Here is a 25,007-nt window from a genome sequence, read left to right on the forward strand (position 1 = left end):
TTTAAAACGTCACTTATGATGAAAAAGGGTGAGATCTTTAAGGTAGGATGGGTCGGATGATGACTTTGGTTCATGTAAAATATATTTGTTTATGTTATATATGTTATAAGTGCAATCATGCCCTGATGTTCCTCCGTGTTTTCAATCTGAAATCTAAAATACCCGGTTTGTGTGACAGAAAAAGCTTTTGACGTTCCGGAAGCAGCGAAATTTGGGGGATTGGTCTGGAGCTGTTATGTCAAGCTAGACACACATGACCAAGTAATTATAGGAAGTAAGAGAAGTTTAGCGTACAAATAAAAGCGCCAGCACCGTATCCCTCAAAAGGGAGGGTTTACGTTGAAAGTTACAACCGGAAGTGTAGTTTTCGTTGTAGAAAGAGCAGCAGTCAAACGTGTGGCGTCACTGTCGGAAAACACAGGGATACAAACAAGACTGCAGCCCGTAACAACTGAGCTAAATCCGGAAAAAAAGGCGGTGAAACGACGCCGGTACATGCTGCTCGGTCCCCGGCTGCCCGGTGAGATGGATGTCCGACATGGGCTGTAGACTTCTGCGGCGGGACTGAAGGTGAGCCTCTTGGCCCCCGTTTCTCTACATGCAGCTTGCTATTCATTCATTTCTGCTGCTGGAACAGGTGTATGCCAACAGCCAAGAAGGACACATTTGTCCGGTAAGAGCGAATAATGTAACATTGTTGTCTTTTGCAGCGTGCTGCTGCTGTTGTATAAAACAAACTTTAAAATTGCCTGTAAATGTAGACACCGTGGAGTGTAACTAGCAAAAGGATTTCAGCCATGGTCTAGGCAGCTAAACTAAAATATTTATGCTCAAGATGGTACAGAGTCCCTTCTAGGGCCAAACACACACACACACACACACACACACACACACACACACACACACACACAATATATATATATATATATATATATATATATATATATATATATATATATATATATATATATTTATTAGTATGTGGCCTGTGTGTAAATAGTGCTGTGGTGGCAAAAGCCTTGTCCCGTCCTGCCCTCTCCTCCTGTCCGGCGGATGCTGCCTGTCAGACTGAGTGTAATGATAGCTGACGGAGCCCCCGACATTATGGCACGCCTCTGCTACACAGGCTGCACTGTTACTATACTGAGGCAGGACTGGGAAAGGCCACCTTCAATCAGGCTTTTTATTTTAGGTAGACAAGAGTTTAAACAAAACTCCTTAATTCACAGTATAGACTGACTGAGCTGTGAAATGTACCCCCCTGTACATTATAATGCAGTTAAATACAACATTTTTTCATAAATACTACCTACATTTTCCATTCATGGTGGCACCCCTTAGAGAGGAGGTGATCCAACTCTATGGTGATTTTTTTTTTCAGGCTGTAATTTATGGTGTTTTTGTATTGGATTGCATTGTTGTGTAAGTTGTTTTTAACACTTTTCTCTAATACATATGTAAAAGAAAGAAACACCTTTCAGTGAAATGCAGTTTAAAACAACATCACAGTTAAATTGCCTGGCCGTAGCAGGATTCTTTAGGTGGATATTGATATTTGAGAGTTTTAAAAATTATATATATTATAATATATTGGCTGATATTCTTTTACATGAATACATACCATAAACAAACAGTTTTAACAAGGGTCCCTTAAATTTAGTTATTAAAGAATTCTGTCCATGATATGTTCTGAGCGGGACATTTCATAGTTGAAAAATAAACTTGTCAGTGCTCTCTGGTAGACAGTTTTATGTCAGGGCGTTGCTGTTTCTGAACCTGCAGTTTCTTGTTGTTTATCAGTTTACATACATGCTGATTTCATATATCTGAGATAAGCTAATATCGGCTGATACAGCCCAGCGAATTTATATCCATCAGGTTCTAGTAAGTTTTATTAGTGTAGAACAATTTAAGGCAAATTTAAGCACAATTTAACATTTTTCCCAGAACAGAAGTATGTATTCACCTTTTGTTAACTTATCAAAATCACCAAATAAACGTAAAGTTACAGCACTCAATACCAGCTAGTGTTTGCAGGGGTTATGTGTATGTAGCTTATTTTGAACCTCCTGTTCAGATAGGTGTGTTTAAATTTTAGGGCACACAGTTTATTACTTTATGACATGAAGTTCAATATAACACTTTTCCTGAAAGAGGAATATGTTTTGTATTCGTAAATATGTATCTTCAGATGTAGCAAAGCCATAAAGGTGTACACACAGTTGCCTCTTAACTTACCCAGCCTTTGCAGAAACCACAAGAACCTTGTTTTTCAGGGTTCTTTGTGGCTGGTCTCCTTTCAGCTGCCCCAGGCACGTTAGTATACAGCGCAGATGTAAAGGGGGTTTCAGTATTGGCTGCTCTATTCAAATGTCAGCGTGACAACTTAATTAATGTAGCCAAGAGGTGAGAAGCTGAGACCCTGGAAGTTTGTGGTTTCTATACTCGCAGCTAAATTTCAACGGTGTAGGTTTCAGGTTCTTATTAAAAGTTCTGTTTTTGGCAGGCAATCTGTTAAAAGTTTGTAAAAAAAAATAAATAAATAAGTGAAGTATTCTGCAGGTCACAGTGAGACGAGACAGAGTTTAGGATGTGTGAGGATGTGAGTCATTGGATAAAACAGAGAAAGGTCAGTGAGGAGAGGCAGTGTGTGAGCACACTGAGGTGTTGACAGCATAAAAGATGAAGCGAGATAAGAGGATGGCGAGGACTCTGTCCTTTAACAGCCAGCCTGAACGAACCCTATCAAACTGACCCGAGTGACCCTGTAATCACATACAGACCAAAATAACCACCAGATTGTAGCACAGTAGCAAATATGTTATTGCTGTTACTGGAAACAGCTGTGTGTCATGTTTAAGATCCCAGCCTGTCATTATGCACATTATGTTCAAGTGGCATGTTTTTCAGAGTGTGCGTCTCGCAGGAATGCAGAGTCAGAGAGTATGTGGACACTGCGTTACTCTTATTTACAAGTGGATTAGTCATGTGCTATTTGAGGCAGTTAGCATGCAAATAGCCCAGTGGCCACTAATATTCAGCTGTAGTCTAATGGTGTGGCTTGCGGATAGAGGAGTGGTGACTTGGCAAGCAAATACTTTGTCCTCCTGTTTTAGATGATCATGAACCCCCCACCCACAAAGAAAAGTCTGAAAACATAAAATCAGTGCTGTCTAACTTGATTGAATTGAATTTCGATTTAGATTATTTTTTTTAAGTTTGCTGGCTCAAGTTTCTTAAATGCAATGATTTTCTGATTTAATTTGGTTTGGTTTATATCATTTTAAACTGCTTTTTTCACCCTCTACATCTTTACATCTGATAAACTAAGCGGTTCATCCGTTAATCGAAAAAGATGATGAAAATAACTTAGTTACAGCCGAAGATTATTGACGTCTGCAAGAAACAGCAGCCCATTTTCACAAGATGTACTGCACGAATGGTGAAACTCTGGCCAAAAAAACACCCACACTCCCACATTTTTTAATATAAGCCAAATGATTGCCTACAGTCAGCCTACTCTCCGAGGTCATGCCTGGATTTCGTGCCAGCAGACTTCCTGTCTGGGGCCTGGCATCAGGAAGTGGGGTGCCTGCTTAATCAGGCAGAGGTAAACATGCCCTCTGAGGAAAAAGGAGGGAACATTCCTCAGATGGAGTGGGGAGTATATGTCTGTGTTCAGCCACCAAGAAAACATGAAGTGGGTCCGTAGATACAGACACCCACGAAAAAGCTAAGAGAAAGGAAATTAATCAATGAGATCTATGAGGTGATCGAACAGGAGCCAAAAAACAAAAAAGTTTGACTTTTAGTGTTCTTTGAGCCTGACAAGTAAGATTCCCTCCAAGCCTTTTCAGAAAAGAAAGCCCTCAACAACACACCATGCTGCAACATCAAAGGAGCTGAGTTTCTTTTTGCTTGACTTGAAGTTTTTCTCATCACACAAGACTTTCTCTCTGAAGCACACAAGTTGAACACTGGTGGTGTGACATGCTGATCCCAGTTCAGTGCTGATGTTGATGGCATCTGTCGGCTATTGATAACTGCTTGGAATTTCACACGAATGGAGTGAAGTGTGTTTGAACATGCCTTTGTGTGTGCACACACCAGTGTGTGTGTTGTTTACAGAAGGTGGGACACATTAAGTTACACACTGGTACAGTATCCAAAGATCCTGCGAGTGTGTTTGCATTAGTAGGTGCAGGTGTCGACAAAGAAAATGTGGCACAGGGAAATGCTGAACAAGTACAGAAGGGATTGTGGGGTTGAGCGCTGCAGTAAGGACACTGCAGTAAATACAGGCACACATGTGACAGAGCAGGTGAGGTGTAGGTGAGGATCTGTGCAGTCCTATAGTGCCAAGCTGTGCCACGCTGTTCTTAAGATATTTAACCAAATTGTCATGTTTCCTTTTTCTTTTTCGTCCTCTGCACTTGTCTTTTCCTGCTTTTTAACATAGACTGTCCTCCCCTCCTCTGCTCTAAAACTCCCCTTTCTACTCCCACATATTCAGAGGATGGGCCCAGTGTCCCAGTGCCTGAGGAGATGTCTCTGGGTCGGCTCCTGCGGCGTGCCTCCTCCAAGGCCTCCGACCTCCTGACCTTTAACCCTGGGGCAGGGGGCTCATCCTTGCGCTCGGGCCTGGATGGCGAGATCATCTTCTCCAAAAATAATGTTTGTGTGCACCCTGCAGAGCCCCTGCCTGGCCTGGCAGAGCACCACCCAGGTAAGGCTGGACTTATGCTGGAAGTGTCTTTTCTGCTGTATTTGTTTGTGGTGTGAATGGAGATTCAGGCCAGCTTTCCTTTCAAGAAGTAAGGTGAGAAATCATTGGATGTACTGAGTTTGTAGAAGTTACAATCCCTCACCAGCTTCCCACTCACAAACACTTTTTTTGTTGTTATATACAGAATGACAAGTACACAGTACCCAAATATACGAAGATTAAAAATGAGTCTAAAACACATATTTACAGCTTTCGGTTGACATTTTTATCTTGCCCTCATATGAACACTAACAGCATTTCCTTAATTTGTCCATCTCTTACCTCCTGCAATCCTCCATTTTCGTCTGCGTGAGTGTGTTGTAAGGTTGTTACTCACCTCTCAGGTTTTCCACTGTGTCGTCATCCCTTTGTGTTTATCTCTGTTTGTATTTGGGTTGCAGCTGCCTGCTACTTATAAAAAGTCATTAATTTCCTCTTATGTTATCTGATTTTTCTCAACATAATTATTCCTAACTGTAATGTGATTTATGTTGCCCCCTGCAGGCTACCTGTGTGTGCACACGGAGAAGGATGAGAGCCTGGGCACCACCCTGATTCTGACCTGGGTGCCCAACTCCCGCATCCAGAGGCAGGATGAGGAGGCGTTGCGCTACATCACGCCAGAGAGCTCCCCTGTACGCAGGAACGCACGCCGTCGAGGCAGACGGTAGGAAAGTCATTTCTTAAAATGTGTATTCTCAAGGTCTTTAAAATCAAAGTCTTGGGTGCACAGAAACAGAGAAGTTATAAAACATTCAGTTTGAAAGGCAACTTGCAGACATTTAGGATATGCTGGAGACATCGGCCTCAGTTTTGTTTATGGGATACTGATATCAGAATCAGAAATACTTTATTGATCCCAGAGGGGAAAGTGTTTTGTTACAGCAGCTCACTATCACGTCAGTGCACACAGGAATAGAAGTACTAAGCAAAAAATATAATACACTAAAATACAGGCAAGATAAATTAAGTACCAACTGGGTAGGAGTATAAAATTAAAACAAGTGTAAAGTACAAAGTGGATTTACCGGTTGATGATATGTTTATTATTATACAGCAATAGTAATCTTTGTTTCTGTGGCTCTTCAGTACAATCCAATTTTTAGTAATGTATGTACATTAAAATAGTCTCATTACAATCATACTTTACATAAACATACAGTACCAATAAGAGGTTTTCCACAACATCCTAGCAGTCAAACATTAAGTTTCTCTCAGATTTACATTGTTTTGAAAGTGTTTGAAAGTAAATTATTATAATGATAATGATACATCTCTTAAAGAACACTAAAAGCAAGCAGTTACAGTATGAAAACCATAGTTACACTGAGATTTAAAATATTTTTGATAAAGTGCACAGCTGTATATAAGTATTATACATGATACTGATGGTGTTTTAAACCAATCGTCGCCTCCAGACCCCACTCCCGTCACCCGGCAGCCCAGGAGGAAGATGAGGATGAGGAGAGGAACATCACCAGCAGCACCTCCGCAGAGAGCCACAGCCTGGTGGTAGAGGCAGGAGCGGATCCCTCCTCACACCAGCAGCAGCTGCCCTCAGCGGGGGAGGAGGGCGACGAGGGCTCCTGCGAGCTGTCAGACGAAGTGAGTCGGGACAGCACCATGGGTTCAGACTCGGACACTTTCTCCTCCCCCTTCTGCTTGTCCCCCGTCAGCGAGGCCCTCTGTGAAAGCAGCGGCTCTGTCTTCCTGGACAGTGAAAGCAGGTCAGTGAGGGGGCTGAAGAGTTAAGTTTATTCGTTGTTTTGTCATTCAGCGGTGGAAAAATAAGTCAACAAAAAACATGACTATTTTTTATGGTCCCTTGGCCACCTCACTCATACCTCCACTACTTACCCACATATTATCAAAAATTGGGATGTTTTGGGCACCCTGGTAGCCCAGTAATTAGGGTGCATACTATATAACCTCAATGCTGCTGGGGACATTAGTTGCATGTCATACCTCTCTCTTTCTCCCATAATTTCCTCTCTGCCTTGATACTGTTAGCTGTTCAATAAAGACAAAAAAGTTCAAAAAATAATCTTTAAAAATAATTGTAGTTAATGGTGTTCTTTAGCAAACATCCTGCAGTCAGTGTTTGTGAGTGTTTACTTTTGTGACTGCTATTCCTCTTTGTGAGTGCTGTTTCCCCATGTTTTTTTCATATTATAATTCCTATGACAACATCTCGTAATTCTGCAGTATTTGTTGAGTGATGTACCAGCAATTCAGTCAACAACTATCTGGTGCCACTGTACCTCTTGCGCTGCCTTGGAAATGCATTGAAGTACCACATTAGTTCTGGTGTCAGCTGTTCCAGTTCTGTACTTTGTGATGGCGTCTTCTTGCCTTGTGCATTATGTGTATTTAATATCCCAGTGATATATCTGCTGGGCTCTGGCCTGTATAGCCCTTTGGGGTCTAATTGTGCTCACTGCTGTATCTGTTACTGCCACTTCGATTCAGTGAGGAGCACCCTCAAGAGCAGAGCTTGTTCTGTCAAATATAAAAGCATTTGATGCACTTAGTAGTTCCATATCGTTTAATGTTTGTAATTGTCAGACCTTTGTTAAAGCTGACACATGCTGCTGATTGCTGTTCAACTTAATATCATTGTGTGTCTGCTTTCTTAATTGTGATGGTAGACAATTACAACAGCAGCCAGTCTAATGGAGGTGGATAACAAGAAACACAACATGAAAAATTATGTCAACTTCAAAGGAATGGAATCAAATTTGAAAAATAAGTTATGCAAATGAGTTATAAGACAAATGGAAAAACTACATCTGCAAACAGGGCTATAGCCAGAGTTTTAGAAATACTAAGGTCCAAGCCCACTGAATGCAATGAAATATAAATCGTCTGTAAAAAGGTTGTGTGTTTCTTTTAGAGACGGTGTAGTCCCTCATTCTTCCAGGAGTGTTCTAACGTAGAAAAGGTTTCAGTCGTAGTCATCTGGACACTGTTGGACACTGGAAACAGTGTCCAGATGTTTCTTTTAGAGTGAGTGGGCCATCTGTGTGTGTGTGTGTGTGTGTGTGTGTGTGTGTGTGTATCCTACAGTTCCTACATTCCTACAGTTATATTACAAATATTACAGTATTACAGTTATATTACAAATTTCCTCAAACACTCCAAAGACACATTTCTCAGTTGATATGCTTTTTAATTTTTATCTGGAATTGATCACACTGTCACATAAGATGGTATTCACATCTGGCCTAATCTGTTTCACTCAGGATGTTTAATTGCTTCCACGCCTTCAGACAGAAAATGTCAGCAGCTTACATCTGAGAAACTTTGAATTTATAGCTCTAATATTTATTGTAGCACATAGGGTTATTTGTTACAAGTTACTGCGTAAATTATGTGTCTTTTTAGTTACTTTAACCTGCCACAAGGTGGAGCCAAAAAGAAAAGAATTGATTGCATGAGGGATAGTTTACACTCTGAGGCCACATGGTGGCTTACTGCACTACAACTGAATGCCCCCTTGGGAGTGAAAGCAGGTAGATGACTTTAGTAAGAGGCATGAAATGTTATCAGAGTTCAAGATAGTTCCACTTACTTAAAAGCAGCTCTCAATCTAAATGTTTTATAATGTCACAGATGGCCCAAAATAAGTCCCCAAATCCCACAAACCCAAAACCTCAGTGCTTCCAGAGACTGTTCTCTAATCAAGCGAGCCATCTGGACAGTGATTGTGTTGCTTTTCGGACCTCACGGCCGTTTTGACTCTATGATTCCCTCCGTGGTTGTTTCCTCACGCAGCTATTTGGCCTGACGTGTTGCCCAGAATGTGTGAGCCTGTGTCAGTGTGTGTCAAGGAGAGTGAGAGAGTGAGTCAGTGTGTGTGTTTAAGCCTTTTTAACCACTCTCAGACCCCAGCTTGCTGTAAGTGCAGTCAGTGTGTGACTTGGCAGCGCTCTCAGCTTCACAGCGTCTAACCTTTACTCTGTCCCTTCTCTTCCTCTGTTCCTATGTGCTTCACTCGCTGTTAGTGTCTCTCTTCAGCTCTCTGGCACTTGTATCCATCCTCTCCTTTGCCTGTTTTTCCCTTCTTCTCTTAGATTTTCCGCTAATCTCCCTATCCGTCCATTCCTTCCACTCTTTATTTTGCATCTTTTCCTCTTGCTCATTCACTCTGTTTTTCTCAATATTGTTTCCCACCTCTCAAATATCTTGCCCTCCCTCCCCTTCCCTCACTAAAGTCTGTGTGAAGCCCTTTGATTCCCAGTGCTCCCGGGGTTGTTGTGCTGGGCTGAATGTCAGCTCTCCGGATTAGAGGACTGAAGAGAGCAGAGCAGCAGCCAAAACCCTGGAACCCACTCAATCTCTCTTTCTCTCTCTCTTGCTTTAATTGACACTGTTAAGGGGCCAGGAACTGGAAACATGTCACTTGGAATCATTCAAAGAGAAAGAACCGCGTATGGGAGAGCGAGAGCGGATGAAAAGGGGAGAGAAAGAGGAGAGTGGTGGGAGAGAGCGAGAAAGAGAAATCCACAGCAATCTCTGTCAAGCTTCTTAACAAGTTTCTTTCAAGTTTAACAGTAGTTTATGAAACCACTGTTGATGTGTACTGCCTTCTTGAGGCTTTACTTGCAGAATTTTAACATGTGATTATATCTCAGATAAGTGGTTTCCAACATTTTTGGCTTGTGATGCCTTAAAACAAAGCAATTTTTACTGTGTGTCTACCCATTCTGACCACAGTTTTTTTTTTCTCCTCGCTGTATTTAAATGATTTTTAGAGTCCCGAAGAGGTAAAACCCATAAGAAGACAAAATAAATCAAAAATAACTTAATGAAGCTGAAACACGTTTTTCTTTTCTGCTTTCCTATCTTGTTATTGTGCCACCCCCCTTGGAAGTTTTCATGTTTTATTGTTTTACAACATTGAATCAAAGAAAATTTAATGTGGCTTTTTTTGACACTGATTAACAGAAAAATGTCAAAGTGAAAGGACATCTCTACAAAGTGATTTAAATTAGTTTGTTTAAATATTCACCCTCATTGAATAGAACACACATAAATCATCACTGGTGCAGCCAATTGGTTTTAAAAGTCACATCATTATTTAAATGGAGATCACCTGTGTGTAGTCAAGGTGTTTGATTGATTGTAGGTATCAGGAATTACTGTTGTAAAATAATAAAACATGAAAAGGGGGGTGACTGCATTTATATGCACTGTAATAATCTTTTGAGGGTCCTGGAAAAGAATACATTTGGCTTTAGAACGCCACATGATTAATAAATAGAAAGAAAAATAATGTAAATAATGTTTTTCTCCTTTCTCCAAACTACAAACTGTACTGACCACTTCCCAGTGTGTGCCTGCAGAGCCCACACCACCCTCTTCACCTGAGCCCTCCCTCGTCTCTCTGTTCCCTCTAGGGATTAGCTGAAGGGCCTGGGAGTCCCTGGAGACCTATAGCACTTGGTCCTGGTTCTCAGGGTGACCTGGCAGCACCTTCCCCCAGGGTAAAGCCTCATGTATGTGGAGAGAGGTGTTATGAAGGGCCTCAGGGCAGTTTGATCTCAACCTGGCCTGGTGGGACATGCTGGGTGCAGCAGCCTGACTCCATTAAAACAGCTTGTTTACATAATGTACTCTCTGTACAGTTTATGTCTTGGCTGCTGCCTATAGTACATGAACAGAATCAGGCTGTTAACACTGACAGACGTTAATCACTCGTTGAATTTCTGCTTGGATGCAGCATAGCGCACGATCCATGCTATAATGCCAAGAACCATGTGCTTTCTCAGCACATTTTCCATGGTCTTTGCACTTTTATTTCCATGCAGAGATATGCAAAAACGTTTTTGCACATGTACTTTAAGCATGCAAGAAGAATGAAGGAAATGTCTGCTGTAAATGGGCTCGTAGGCCTTGTTAACACCCCGAGCTTGACAGTCATTGGAGTTATGAAAAAGCACAGTACAGTAGTCCTTTTTTAAAGGGGTCCTCCATATTTCACATTGCTTAACTCCCTTACCAGAGCTCCCTGCACCTCTCTCCCAGTCTCCTTATATTCCACAGTCTGGTTTGTGGCGTGATACATGAGACAGAGAGCAGTAAATCACTAGATAGCAGAGGAAACTGTGCAGCTTGGATTGATCAGCCTTGTTATTTTCCCATCTGCTAACAGGGAAATGATTTGCCAGACATGATTGATTCGGGTGTAATGGATTAGACTTGGCCTGCCTCCCTCATCTTTTCAAAGTATCAACATGCCACTTGTCTTCACCTGTAAAATTGCTGTAAATAGAAAATAGTTTTATGGGTGAAAAGATGTGTAATTTTTACAAAGGATACTTTTAAATTTATTCAAACCAGAGGGAGAAACAATTCTTGTAGGATTCTTTTTTTAAATATTCAGTTTTCACATTGAATGACTTCTAGTTTTATTTTTCTAAATAGATAATAAGTGCATTTGATAGTAAGTAGTAAGCAAATAACTTCATTTAGACGTCGTCCTCTCAAATGTTAGCGGGTTTAAACACATTTCTGTGTTGGTCTGTTTCTCAGCATTAGCATGTCTCGAGACGTGTTTGAGAGTGCATTATGGTCATTAGCTATGGTCCATTCGTGTGTGTATGCGTGTACTTGTACTTGCTACATAGTGAGGACTGAGACACTTTTTTTTACCTACAGAGTGAGGACATTTTTGGAAAGTGAGGACATTTTGGCCAGTCCTCACAACTTCAAAGGGCTGTTAAGACTTAAGATTAAGACTTGGCTTTATGGGTTAGGTTAGAATTAGGTTATTGTTATGGTAAAGGTGAGGGTTAGAGTTAGGCATTTAGTTGTGATGGTTAGGGTAAGGGGCTAGGGAATGCATTATGTCAATGATAGTCCTCACAAAGATGAGGTGTTTGTGTGTGTGTGTGCGGGTGAAGAGAGGAAGACAATGAACATGCCAGTCAGTGATTCTTACAATTAAAAAAAACTTGTGTGTGTTTGCTGTGGTGCAAGTGCAGATGCGTATTTGTTTCGGGCCACATACATAGTTTTGTCTGTTTTCTGTATTGTTGTGTGTGTGTGTGTGTGTGTTTGTTTCTCTGTATATGTGTATAGTGTGTCTCCTCCCGCAGCAGAAGAACCCTCGGCTCAGGTTTCAGTGCCGGGAACAACATGCTGGCCATGGGGGGAATGACAGGGGAAATTGGACGGCAGACAGTGTGATTTGTGTGTGTACAGATTTCCTTGTGTGTGTGTGTGTCTGTGTGTGTGTGTGTGTGTGTGTGTGTGTGTCCTCAGAAGCCTCCATGCATTCCTCCCATTCTCAGCCTTTTTGTGCTGAACTGTATTGAGACACAAAACAACAGGACAGAACTGAGCTGGGGATAAGCCTATATGTCCGCACAGTTATCACTGGGCTAAACACCACTGGCCACTGTCTACATGATATTTATTATTAATGTTCCACATAGAATAATGCACAAGAAAGGAGAGGTGTTTGTGCAGAAGGGATAAACCATGAAGTCTGATTCCTTTTAATTTCATGGAAAACATGACTCCCTTTAACACAATCCAGCTCCAAAAATGTACTTCTGAAATTCATAGAAACTCCTTTGTCTTTTATTTATTTATTTTTTTGACAGGGAGCTGTGCGAGGAGTCCATGACCCACTCCGCAAGCTCCGCCTCCAGTCTGGACAGCCACGCCCCCTCTGAGAGTAGCGGACAGTCACAGGGCGTGCGGTGGGAGGAGCAGCAGAAGGTGCTGGCTCTGGAGCAGTTGTGTGGCGTTTTCAGGGTGGACCTGGGTCACATGAGGTCGCTGAGACTCTTCTACAGGTTAGCCGGAAGTCATGAGGGGTCACCTTGTCGCACTACTGCGCAATGTTGCACGTTGTGTTGTAGGTTTCAGGACGGTGGCGGTTTGTTTTATGATAATTAATGGAAAATAAATTGTGGATACAATTTAAATAAAAAAACCAAAAAAAAAAAACACGTTAACACATTCCTTCAAATTTCTTATCGGGAAAGGGTTTTATCAATCTTAATTTCTTGTGTTTATCATTCTTTATCGTGATGTTGCAGTGATGAGGCGTGTACCAGTGGCCAGCTGGTGATAGCCAGCAGGGAGAGCCAATATAAGATCCTCCACTTCCATCATGCTGGCCTGGACAAGCTGGCTGAGGTCTTCCAACAGTGGAAGTGCTGCAGGGAAACTCAGCTTAAAGACCAGGTCAGGTTACAATCCAAAATCCTGTTTTGGCATCTAGTTTTATTGAGAAACGAAGGAATTCTTCAGCCTTTCGTTTCGAGTTTTAAATTCAAAGTTTTGCTCTTTCCACCAGGTGTCAGATGAGAAATCCTGCATGCAGTTTTCCATCCAGAGGCCCACCCTGCCGTCGGCTGAGACCCACCCAGAGGAGAGACTTTATCGGCGGCTGGATGTCACCACCTGGCTACGTCACCTCAACCACAGTGGGCAGGTGGAGGAGGAGTATAAACTACGCAAGGTGTGTGTGTGTGTGCGTGCGTGCATGTGTGTGTGTGTGTGTGCGTTGTGTGTGTGCACCTACATGTTTTTACAATCCTGTGGGATCAAGGGATCATTTTGAAAAATAAACAAGTGTACACACCAGTCTCACCTGCTGCTGTCCATACAGTCAAGCTTCACATTTTCTCGCATTTTTTCCACTGAATCACACATACTGAAAGTCATTTTGAAATCATTCCCACAGTTTATAACTTTCAGTTTGAATCAGCACCCCTAGTCTGTAAATAATGAGAGGGTTGGTCTTGGCCAATGTCCCCCTGTGAGTCATATGAGTTGTCTGGGTTTGACTCAATTGAGGGCTCACCATTTTACTGAAATGACTCAGTGGCAGTTAAACTGTGACCAAGACATTTCCTCAGTAAACAGGCAAATGCTGGAACAGAAGAGCAGTGTTTTCGCTGGACATGCACATTAGACAGTGTTTTTTTTTTTTTGTTTTTTTTTTTAGGAGTTTCAGTTTTACAGCATTTTGCAACACTCATGAAATCATGAAACAGATCTGCTGTAGTTCAGTAAGATGAGAGCTGAGTGTAGGCTGTGACATCTGCACCACTGCCTGCATATCTTCTTTGCATACAGGTTGATATACAGGTTCTCACAGTTATCCATTAGAAGTGATCTCTCCCTGCGTGCCCCCTGTTTGCCCTTTGTGTGCTCACTGTATTTGTTCACTCTCCACCAGGCCATCTTCTTCGGTGGTATCGACCCATCCATCCGTGGTGAGGTGTGGCCCTTCCTGCTGCACTACTACAGCTGTGACTCCAGCTCCCAGGAGAGAGAGGCCTGGAGACTCCAAAAACGCACGCACTATCATGACATCCAGCAGAGGAGGTGGGGAACTGCGTGTTGTTATATAGAAATATGGAGATTTCTTGGCTGCTGATAACATCTGTGCCACAAAATGAAAGTTATTTAAAGGTTTATTTGACATTATGGAAATCAATTTCATTTTAAAAAGTCTGACGAAGACACAGCAAGTATTCTTGATACTGTGAAACAGCAGATGAACTGTCACATGGCTGCAGTATCAGCTGCCAAACGCTCAGTCAGTCAAACATTAAACCATATGTGAATCTGTTGTCGCTTCTCATCGCCAAGCGCTAAGCAATCAATAGGCACAATCGGGGAAGTGTTAAGGGGAGGTGCCGGGTGTGAAGTAAAAGGTCTCTGGGGAAAAAACATGTCAGTGCTTATCAGATAATACTGTCTCGTCAGAAGGAACAAAAAAAACACACATACATACACACACACACACACACACACACAAATGCACATCCCTGAGTCTTTATTTGTCTTCAACCCACAACCAAAAGGTTGAGTGTGCACATATTTTCACACGTTGGGCCTCTCTGTCTATAATGAATATGATAATTGGACAGGTTTCATCAGTATGGCCTATTAACAATTTGAGTACATCAGAAGGTGTTATCGAAGTCAGGTAATTAGAGCCCTTGTTCTGACTCTGATGCGGATTCCTTTAAAGACCATTTGACTAGCGCAGCCTCCAGGGCCACTAGTTGATCATTAGGAGCAAGGATACATGTCTGTGGTTTTGTTCCTTCTCTACTAACCACGTGTCCTTCCCTTAGCTGGGATAACTAAGCAGCTGCAAATGGAGTGTTGCAGTTGTAACAAGTAAATAGACTTTTGACTAAGCAAAGACTGGAGTACTGCAGATGTAGGCCACAGTCAAACAGTGAATATTTAGGATATTATCATGTGGAAAAAATGCTACAGAATCACTGAATGGCAGCCTTTAGATGAGATCTTTTTTTTTTTTTCTTTAGTTGAATGTATTATTGGTGTTCATGATTTTCCACAATAAATAAGAACACAAAAGCAAAAAAACCTATATTTAGATACACACACACAGAAAACATCAAAATAGTTAATTAGTTCCTCATACTTGTCATACATAAGCTGAATTTCTTCCTCAGAAAGTACAGAGTTGGTTGGGTAACTTAGTTTCCAGGCAATGTGTGATGCATACCCATATTTTCTGGAACGTCAGTAGGAGGCCTTTAGATAATCTTTCTTGCACTGAAATGCTACTGATTAAATTTATGGTTTGTTGAAAGTCACGTTTTTGTTAGTAATACATTTTGAATTTGTCATGTAACACACACTGCATGCTTAATGTAAGAAAATGTCCTCTCGGGCTGGCTTGAAGAGAAGTGCTTATATTTAATTTTTGTTGCACCAGTGACTGAAATTCAAAAGAGCTCTGTTTTTGGTTCAGATTTGTGGAAGAGAGCTGTCAGTAGCTTTCACTTTGTTCATAAATAGACCTTCACATATGTTTCAGACCAGGGCTGCGACTAATGATTATTTTAATTAGCGCTTATTTTTTGAACATTCAATTAATCGTTTGGTCTGTAGTGAAAAAATGTCCACCACAATTTCCCAGAGAGAGGTGTTGTCTTCAGATGTCTTGTTTTGTCCGACCAACACTCCAAAATCACATATTCAGTATACAATTATATAAAACAGACCAAAACCAGCAAATTCTAACATTGGAGAAGCTGGAACCAGAGAATGTTTGGAGTTTTTGATGAATCAATTACCAAAATAATTGATGATTAATTTTCTATTGTTTCATGTTTAGTTCATCTTCTAATTTCTACATTCTATTGTTGAGCTAGAAAGTAATAAACTTGGTTCCTAACTTGGCCTGGATGGGAATCATTTTAAACTCAAGTTGAAAGAGGGATCAGTCATGTAAATGATCTGGTGGCTTGTTAGTGAGTTTTATGTTAATCTTATTGTATCATTGTTTGTACCGTTTTGTGTTTTTTAAAGGCCTATCTAGGGTCGGACATTGCAACCTGGCTTAGTCTGTAAATGCTGTAATATGAGGCATTGGCCCATGCTATACACTTGTCCCTATAAGAATAAACATTAAATAAAATGAATAAAGGTAATCTATTAGTCCAGGGCATTGGTAGTGTCTAAAACGATCATGTTCCTATGTTTGCTTAGCCATACCAGCCTATGAAATATAAAGTGATGAAAACATGAACTGAGCTCCTGAGTAGCAGGAGAGAGAAAGCTAGATAGGTGGCTCAGGAGGGTCCAACGACACAAACACACAACGCTGAAACTAAACAGTTGCGTGGCGTTGCATCAGGTGTGCGCTCATTATCCCTGGTGGGGCCACATGGAAAACAAACAGTGTTAATTAAATCCCCTCTGCTTGTTAGGACTTGAGTACATTAGTGCATTACACAGAGTACATTGCTAATATAGTCCCTAACATTTAGAGGGATAGATGGGGGTTTTATGGTTGTGGTATTATCCTCAATGGAGCACTTACTGGTGAAATACCCCTTCAGTCCACTGCTTGCCCACCCCCACATTTTTAAGTTCATTTGCAGCTAACCATTAGTGTTTTACACCAGAGTAACATTTGAGGTAAAGATTATTTGATAAGACTTTTTTTTATCCTAATTACCTTAATTTCCTTAGAGATTGTGCAGTAGAAACTTTCTTAAACTCTCTTGCTCTTGTCTTTTTAATCCATCATAACTGAGCTGGTTAACTTTGGAAACTAGTCTTGATGAAAAAAGGTTGTTTTTTTTTGCATGTATCTAACTTTTCCTGTTTCCGCTTTTTGTTTGTTTGTTTGTTTGTTTGTGTGTGTGTGTGTGTGTGTGTGTGTGTGTGTGTGTGTGTGTGTGTGTGTGTGTGTGTGTGTGTGTGTATTTTTCAGATTGTCCATGAGCCCGGAGGAGCACAGTGAGTTCTGGAGAAAGGTCCAGTTCACGGTGGATAAAGACGTGGTGAGAACAGACCGCAGCAACCACTTCTTCAGAGGAGAGAATAACCCCAATGTGGAGATCATGAGGTCAGACCACTTCTCTTCATTTCCCCCTTCTTCCTCTTTTTTTCCCCACTCCCAATCGCTATCTCTGTCTCTTTTGCCCTCTCCTTCTGTCACCTCCTCTCAATCCATCCTTATCATTCCCATTCCTCAGTCCAACGCACAGGCGTACCTATTCATTTCATATTCTGAACCCTGGGGGAGCCGCAAATGAGTTTCATGCTTTATTGACTCTGACTAAGCCGTCTGAGCACTTTTGATGCATACTTAGAGCTAATGGCTTTCTCAACGAGTAGCAAGAGGATTTAAATAGCATATTAGTATAGTGACTCTCATCAAGGCTCCTGGTATTTGTCTCGGCATTATGTCTTATGCTGCGTCGGGGGCAGGGTGATACCAGCGCTGCACATGTCCAGATGCAGTGCACTTACCTCATGCTTCCTCAGTTATCTCACATCTATTGGACTGATATGACACAGATAACTTTCTAACTGAAGATACTGGCATCTTCTTATCATTTTTATGCTTTACTTTTCCAAACACAAAACTACTGCAAAGTCTGCTTCCCCAAAAACTCAGTTTTTACTGTTAATATTGTACTAAAAACAATAAAAAATGTCCTCAGGGTTTTCCCTTTGTTTATACAATCCTTACTAATGCATGAGGACTGCCAGGGTACTTCAAAGTGATATCCATATAAAAAAAAGATCATTAATTAACTCCCTAGTTACCAGAGGAGTTGGCATAGCAACTGTTAAAGCAGGGCTTGTCATATTTTTCTGGGCATTAGCAGCAATGCTGAAACACATGTTGGATCATTCAGAGTGTTTGGGTGTGGCCATACATTTCAGTGGTTGGCCTGGGCTGCAGGGTCATGAACATTTCTATATTATATTCTCTATTTATGAGAGTCTATTGCTAATTTGTATCAGATATTCTGTTTTCTGCTGAGATCAGCTCTAAGATGTCCGTGGCTGTTTTTGCCCCAGGCGGATTCTGCTCAACTATGCAGTGTTTAATCCAGACATGGGCTACTGCCAGGGGATGTCTGACCTGGTGGCCCCCCTGCTCACTGAGATCCAGGATGAAAGCGACACCTTCTGGTGCTTTGTTGGTCTGATGGAGAACACCATCTTCATTAGCTCACCGCGTGATGAAGACATGGAGAGGCAGCTGGTAAGATGTTTCTGTTTGTGTCAGGCAAATGTCAGGTCATATCATAGAAAAATATGGAATATGGAATTATGCTTCTGCGGATGTACCCACAAAGGCGCCAGTATACTCTGAATAGTTCGAATAGCTTCGTCAGACAAACTAGTTCTTTTCGAGCAAAAACCGACCCTAAATGTCTTTGCCAACCTACGCAGAGAAGGGTGTTATGGGTAACTGTAGGTCGTAAAGGCTCGCAGAGGATCTGAAGCTCACACCTCCCAAATCTCAACAACGCGAAGAGCAGACCTGAGCATCAAGCAAGCTGATTGGTTGATCCAACGGCCCGTGTACCAAAGCTGAGTCTTTACTGCAGCAGCCTGGGTTCAAAACCAGCCTGCGGCCCTTTGCTGCATGTCATCCCCTCTCTCGCTTGTCTATCTTCAGCTGCACTATCAAAATAAAGGCAAAAAGCCCCCCCCCCCAAAAAAAAGCCTTAATGATAAGTCCAAATTCTTTCACGTGTTACACTGTCACCGAGGAGAAAATTGATTTGTTTTCCATTTTTTTACATTGTGGTTTCCCACACAGTCAATCCATACAAATATAAAAGAAACACACGCAAACGTGTCCAAACTACACCCGTATATGTTCTTTTACGTGCAGCCTGGAGAAGCATAATTCCAGCCTCAGAATACTAACATATCACTAGAAAATGTTTCATTGTGTTTGTAAGACAGTGTGTACCCTCTCTGACCTGCCTGCAGATGTACCTGCGGGAGCTGCTGCGTCTCATGCTGCCCCGCTTCCACCAGCACTTGACCAGGCTGGGGGAGGACGGCCTCCAGCTGCTCTTCTGCCATCGCTGGATTTTGCTTTGCTTCAAGCGAGAGTTCCCGGACACCGAGGCTCTGCGCATGTGGGAGGCCTGCTGGGCACATTACCAGGTCGGGGCAAAGTTCGAATGGCTCCTTTGCATACACAAGTTTGTAAGAAAAACTTTTCATAAATGAGAGCACAGAGGCGTTTAATGGTATTCTGTTTCACTACAGGCACCAAATTTTGGATGATTTTTCAGGAAGAATGTAGGAACACACTGTTAACATTTTCTGCAATAAAAAATAGTCCATGTTATTCCTTTAAAGCCTGTCACCACAGACTATTGTAATCCTCCTAAATACTTATAAAATGTCATATTACTTCTTGGTTTTGAAAGGGTTTAATGGTTTAATTCAACAGGGATTAGTGATTTCATAAAATCCCACATTTTGAATTAGTTCACTTTAAATAGATACATTTCAATACTTTAATAGGTGAACTGTAGTCAGTTTTAGCATCTATTCCAAATGTCAATACGATTGGCTTTCCAACCTCAAATCGATACATTGTGAAGCATATTTATTTCCCACCCCCTCTGTCTTGTATCAGGGTCCAGTAAACTTGTATGTGTCGTGCTCATTGCCACGACACAGAGCTTAACACCTCTTCTCGCCGAGGCAGAGTCAAATATCAGTCTTTCTGCTTCATGCCATCTGTTCACACTCCCTGCTAGATGTTCTGATCTTCAGCAGGTCTGCAGGTGGTGATTGAGGAGATAGAAACCTCGGTTTAGACAGTTGAATGTTACATACCAGATGGATCAGAAACAAGAATTTCTGATTGATATCTGATTTTTCTGTGAATAGGAGGCATCAAGTAATATTGTGTCACAATAGATTGTTCTTGACTGCTCTTGTCATCTGAAATGTTTAGACTAACAGACACTAAGATATTGTTGGTATGTGCAGTTTGAAATCAATATGTGCGTCTGATTATTGACAGCTTCACTCTACAATTTTTTTTGATGAAATTCATACTTTTATAATAAAAAGGGAGGTAAAATATATAACTCGGGGCCAAGTAGGATGTGAACAGAACAGAGATCTTAAATCATAAAAGCAATTTCCTTGAACTGGATTTTAGTGTAAATTTTCATTTTGTGCATATCTGCTCTTTGTCTTTCCTTGTTCTATAGTAACCTTCACATTGTACTCTGCAGTAAGGGTATAGCTAAATACAGAGATCAGAGACCATGTTGTTATTAGGTTTTGGAATCATAATATTTGTCTTTTAGGTCCCAAAAAACTGATAATTTGCAGATATTCCTGCATTTGTCTTCTAGTAATAACCTCCTCACTAACCACTTTCCCTCTCTTTGTAGACAGACTACTTTCACCTGTTCCTGTGTGTGGCCATCATTGTTCTCTATGGGGAGGATGTGACAGAACAGCAGCTTGCCACTGACCAAATGTTGCTCCACTTCAGCAACCTCTCCATGCATATGAATGGAGAACTGGTGCTACGCAAGGTATTGCAGTAAATGCTCTGGGTTTTCTTGCTTTTATGACATGTTTAGGCCTTTTCATTGTGTTACTCTGCACCTGTTTACACCCAAAGTACATGGCTATCCATTAATCTCAGAATATCTGAATAGTCTGTGGCTTATGCTCATGCTCATAACAATTCCTCCACAGACTACTGCATTACATTTAATTCAAACTGGTATTGTGTTTGCCCTGCCCAATGCTGCAGCAAAGCAGCTCTCATATACTGTAACCTGCCCACAGAGGCCTTGAGGTGCTAAATGGGATGCTACCATGCCATGCTAGAGGATTTATGATCTGCATCCCTGCTACTGAGTCTGTGCCTGCGTCCTCATGTTTATGGATGCTCTGTTAGTACTGCTGCAACCAGAGGCAGTGAGTTCATGTTAGCATGCAGCTGGTGTAACTCCTTTTGTTGTTGCCTGAGATTTTGCATCCACTGTTCTCAGAGCAGGCACGCCAGCTTTGTAGCTTTAGGTAACACACGCAATGCTGACCTTGAGATTGTTTTGTTATCTTTTAGCTGGGAGTCCAGGGTAGTGATTTATTTTAATGTTTTAATGTTTGATATCTGCAGCTAACTGTTTTGTATTCACTGACTTTGTTTCGTGTCACTCCAAAGCTCCTTTCACTCTTTTACATTTTTTAGTTCATCTTGCCACTTTTCATCCTGCTCTTCCAGGCCCGCAGCCTTCTCTACCAGTTCCGCCTCCTACCCAGAATCCCCTGCAGCCTACACGACCTTTGTAAACTGTGTGGCCCGGGGATGTGGGACAGCCGCTACATCCCCACTGTGGAGTGTTCTGGTGAACACCCAGACTCACAGAGCTGCCCCTATGGAGGCACCTCCACCCCCCAGCCCTCCTCACCTTCCCCGTCATCCACGCCCTCGCCCTCGCCCTCACCAAACCCCACCCCCACACCTCCACTGGTGGGCAAGAAAGGCTCCAAAACCCGGGATACTTTCACTTTCCGGAAACAGTCCTGAGGTGGAGGCTGGTGGGGAGCTTTGCTGGTCTTGGCTCATGTTGGTGCAGCAAAGATTTGGATCCATCTGCTGAATTCCTGAACTATTTGCTGCCCCCTCTCTCCACAGCCCCTGCTTCTAGTTTCACTATCTTACTGAGGATTTTTGTCACTTGATCCTTTCATGTGCTGCAATGTGGAACACTGCCTTACCAGAATTTTTCTTGCAATGTTCAGCATCACATGAATCTGCGATGAGGACGGTTTGCTGCTGGATGGGCCAGAAGTCAAGAGGCTGCTTTCCTCTTGGAGCAGAATGGACAATCACCAGACGCTTTGTTGGTCTGGAGCTTCTGCACGTTCGAGTCTGCTGCTGACTTGGCATGCTTCCATGAGCTTTGTGGGCAGGGGTCACATCAGGGTCTGAGGCAACCGTCCTGATCCGTGCAGACTCTGACCGAGGGTCAAATGAAACTGGAGATTCATTCACAGGACTTGAACTTGAACTTTTAAAAATGTTCCCATGTTCTCACAACAGAACATTTGTGTGAATATCAAATTACGTGTGCAAATCTCAAGTCTGAGCAGGACGTTTTTAACATGAAATCCAAACCCTTGGTGTTAACAAAGAAGGGTTAACCTACAAATAGGAATATAACAAATTACTGGTACTTTAAAGTTTTGTTTCATTTTATTTTCAAACAAGTGAATGTTTGCGTTAATATCAGCAGTTACAAATATTTAGCAATATTATATCCTTGCATGAGCGATTCTTGACGTATAGAGGGCACAACATGTTTGTTGGAAAACACTCAAGCCCAAAACAGAGGTAAGAATGGGTTTACATGACACTCACATGATGATAGGGCTCCGCATATTTCCTCATCAGATTGTGGTAAGGGACATTCTCATAATTTTTCTCTGTTAAAATGGTGTCTCACAACAGGCAGGAGGTGGAAGCTAGGCTCATGTTACCTTCTGATAAAGGCAGACGCAGATGTTCATTTTACCTGTTGAGCAATAGGGGCTTAATCATTTACACATTACCATCATAAGATATAGTTTGAGTTTCCTGTCTGAGGAATTGGATGGATACGGCAGTGCTGTCTGCCAAAGAGAGCATGGATCATGTTTTTTTCCTGACAGAGCTATTGATGGTCTTCTGTGAAAAATTGTCAGCACAATGTTATTGTTTTTTTCCCTCCAGCATTCTCTCCACTTTCACCTTTTTAAAATGAATGACAACGCACTATTAACACTAAGAATCAGTCCACATGAATGTATCTTTTTTTTTTGTTGCTTTTGTGTGAATGTGTGTGTGTGTGTGTGTGTGTGTGTGTGTGTATAAACTGGAGTGACCTCTAAACATCTAGTAATGAGTTGGAGAACAGCTTAGAAGCCCCCCCCCCCCTTGACCAGTCTCTTTAATTATAGTCATCATGGGTAGAACCTGGGAGAGAAAAGAAGAAAGAAAATCTGGGATTCTGCAGAAAAAAATGACATGAGAGATGGAGAAGAAAGGGACGATTTAGGCTTCATTCAGGGATATATAGTAATCTGCATCTTGCTTCTGTCCCAGATGTAAAGATGGTCACCACTGTGAAGCTTTTCCCTCAGAGCTTTTGAGTGACACTCCTGGGGGGTGAAAACATGTTCAAATTGCTGCTAAAATGCAACATTAAGACCTTCAATCAGCCTTCTTCCCCCACTCTCTCTGTCTCTCTCGTGGTCTCTCACTCTCTCACTCAGCAAGCAGTCTCTGCAAATGACATTCATTCATCTGCAATGCTCCTTTTCCTTATTAGTTATCATGTGCCACTGTGCTTGCTGGAAATGCCCGCAGAGTTTTGAAGATTGGGTGGCTGCGTTGAAATGAGCAGAGATGCACGATGGGGAAGTAATCGAACTGTGTGTGTGTGTGTGTGTGTGTGTGTGTGTGCGCGCGCCTCTACGAACTCATGAATTTTATTAAAATCAATGAAATCACATTGTCTGCACAAGCACTGTAAGTCACGAGCCTAATTAATGACTACTCCTATTTAAAGGGGTTTTGATCAGTCATCACTGAATGTACAATGTTGCTATTAAGTTCCATGATATGCTGATGTATTATTGTAGAAAAAAAGAGCCTATTCTTATTCTTGGTATTAATAAAAACACAGTCATACTTTCATGAAACATCTTGACATCGTGACTTGTGATTGTGATCTGATAACAAGTAAAAACAATGCTGGGATTTTTAACACCATCAATACTAATACAATATTATTATTAAACACTGCTCAAGTAATAGCGTGAAGACTATGTATTGTTTTGAAATTTATTAAGTAAACGCGCATCAGGATTAATATAGAAAGATGTTTATAATAAAAATATTTTATGAAATGTTAATAGATTATCATTAATCACAAATTAAAATAAAATGCATTCATAATTACCAAATAACCAAAAATTATCAATAACTCAGTCATGGTAAAATTGTGGCAAATTGTAGTGGTATATGGTTTGGTAGATTTTATTGTAAATTATGAAAAAATATACGGAAGCAAAGATAAATGGAGGTATTTTATAGCATCAATACCTTTTTTGTTGGCAATAATAAAATAATAATTCTACTAATACTTTGGCGATCAGTTTGTTCTTCCCTACTTTGTAGGCATAAAGATATTTTTTTCCCATTTTTACTGTTATAATGTCCAGATTTTCTCGAGTGACTAAAAGTTTGCTGTATGCATCCAATAACCTTAATGGAAACTCCACCTAAAAACAGAATTCGCGTTGTGTCATTCTAGCATCTTAAGTAATAAATGTCCATGTCCATGTCAGTAATATCTCAGACCAGGAAGTTGTTCTATAATACACACAATAGCAGCTGCAGGATTTCTTTTGTGCTGACATCATATAAGGAGACTAATAATATGTAAATTCAATTCTTGGGTGGAGTTTCCCTTTAATTGAAGACTACTACTACTACTACTACTACTACTACTACTACTACAACAACATGCTTAACAATAATGCCTCATAACTAATACATCAGCTCTGTGAACCAGTTTTACTAGAAGTAAGCTGTAAGACCTTTCCAACTTTCTGAAACTGTTTACTTGGTTTTCTAGCAACCCATACGTCAATAACCAAGGGAACTCAAGGCAAGACAGCAGAAAACCACTGCTGTGTTAGCACAAAGCTAACTAACTTACCTGTACTGGCCCCACAGCAGATGGTGAGAAGATGTAACTAGGTTGACCAAAAAAAGAAAAAAAACTTTTCAACCTTTTCAACAAAAAAAGACTGTTACCATGCACAGGCCCAACAGATGCAAAATGCACATATGGCTCAAACAGTGCATAATGGTTTATTTTGTCCAGACTTTCTCGTGTTTGCACAAAAGGTTTGAATTTTTGTGATTCGCACTGTTCTTTGAGCC

The 25,007-nt window shown here is 41.3% G+C and overlaps 1 protein-coding gene across 3 annotated transcripts; it reads left to right on the plus strand.

The window, feature by feature from the left end:
* The first annotated feature begins 312 nt into the window (after positions 1–312).
* Positions 313–23,766, plus strand: tbc1d16 (TBC1 domain family, member 16). 3 transcript variants are annotated; one of them, XM_044180941.1, is made up of 13 exons: positions 313–570; positions 4,460–4,726; positions 5,270–5,432; positions 6,184–6,492; positions 12,376–12,570; positions 12,817–12,964; positions 13,077–13,241; positions 13,965–14,113; positions 16,992–17,126; positions 18,092–18,278; positions 19,019–19,198; positions 20,452–20,598; positions 21,297–23,766. In XM_044180941.1, the coding sequence occupies exons 2-13, from the start codon at positions 4,546–4,548 to the stop codon at positions 21,600–21,602; spliced, it is 2,265 nt and encodes a 754-aa protein (XP_044036876.1). In that variant the 5' UTR covers positions 313–570; positions 4,460–4,545; the 3' UTR covers positions 21,603–23,766. The 3 variants fall into 3 exon arrangements, with proteins under 3 accessions (XP_044036876.1, XP_044036875.1, XP_044036874.1); XM_044180940.1 differs by having other exon boundaries at positions 314–673; positions 4,514–4,726; XM_044180939.1 differs by having other exon boundaries at positions 314–570; positions 4,514–4,726.
* The last annotated feature ends 1,241 nt before the right edge of the window (positions 23,767–25,007 follow it).

Source organism: Siniperca chuatsi, linkage group LG21, assembly GCF_020085105.1.
Source record: "Siniperca chuatsi isolate FFG_IHB_CAS linkage group LG21, ASM2008510v1, whole genome shotgun sequence".
Classification (NCBI taxonomy): domain Eukaryota; kingdom Metazoa; phylum Chordata; class Actinopteri; order Centrarchiformes; family Sinipercidae; genus Siniperca; species Siniperca chuatsi.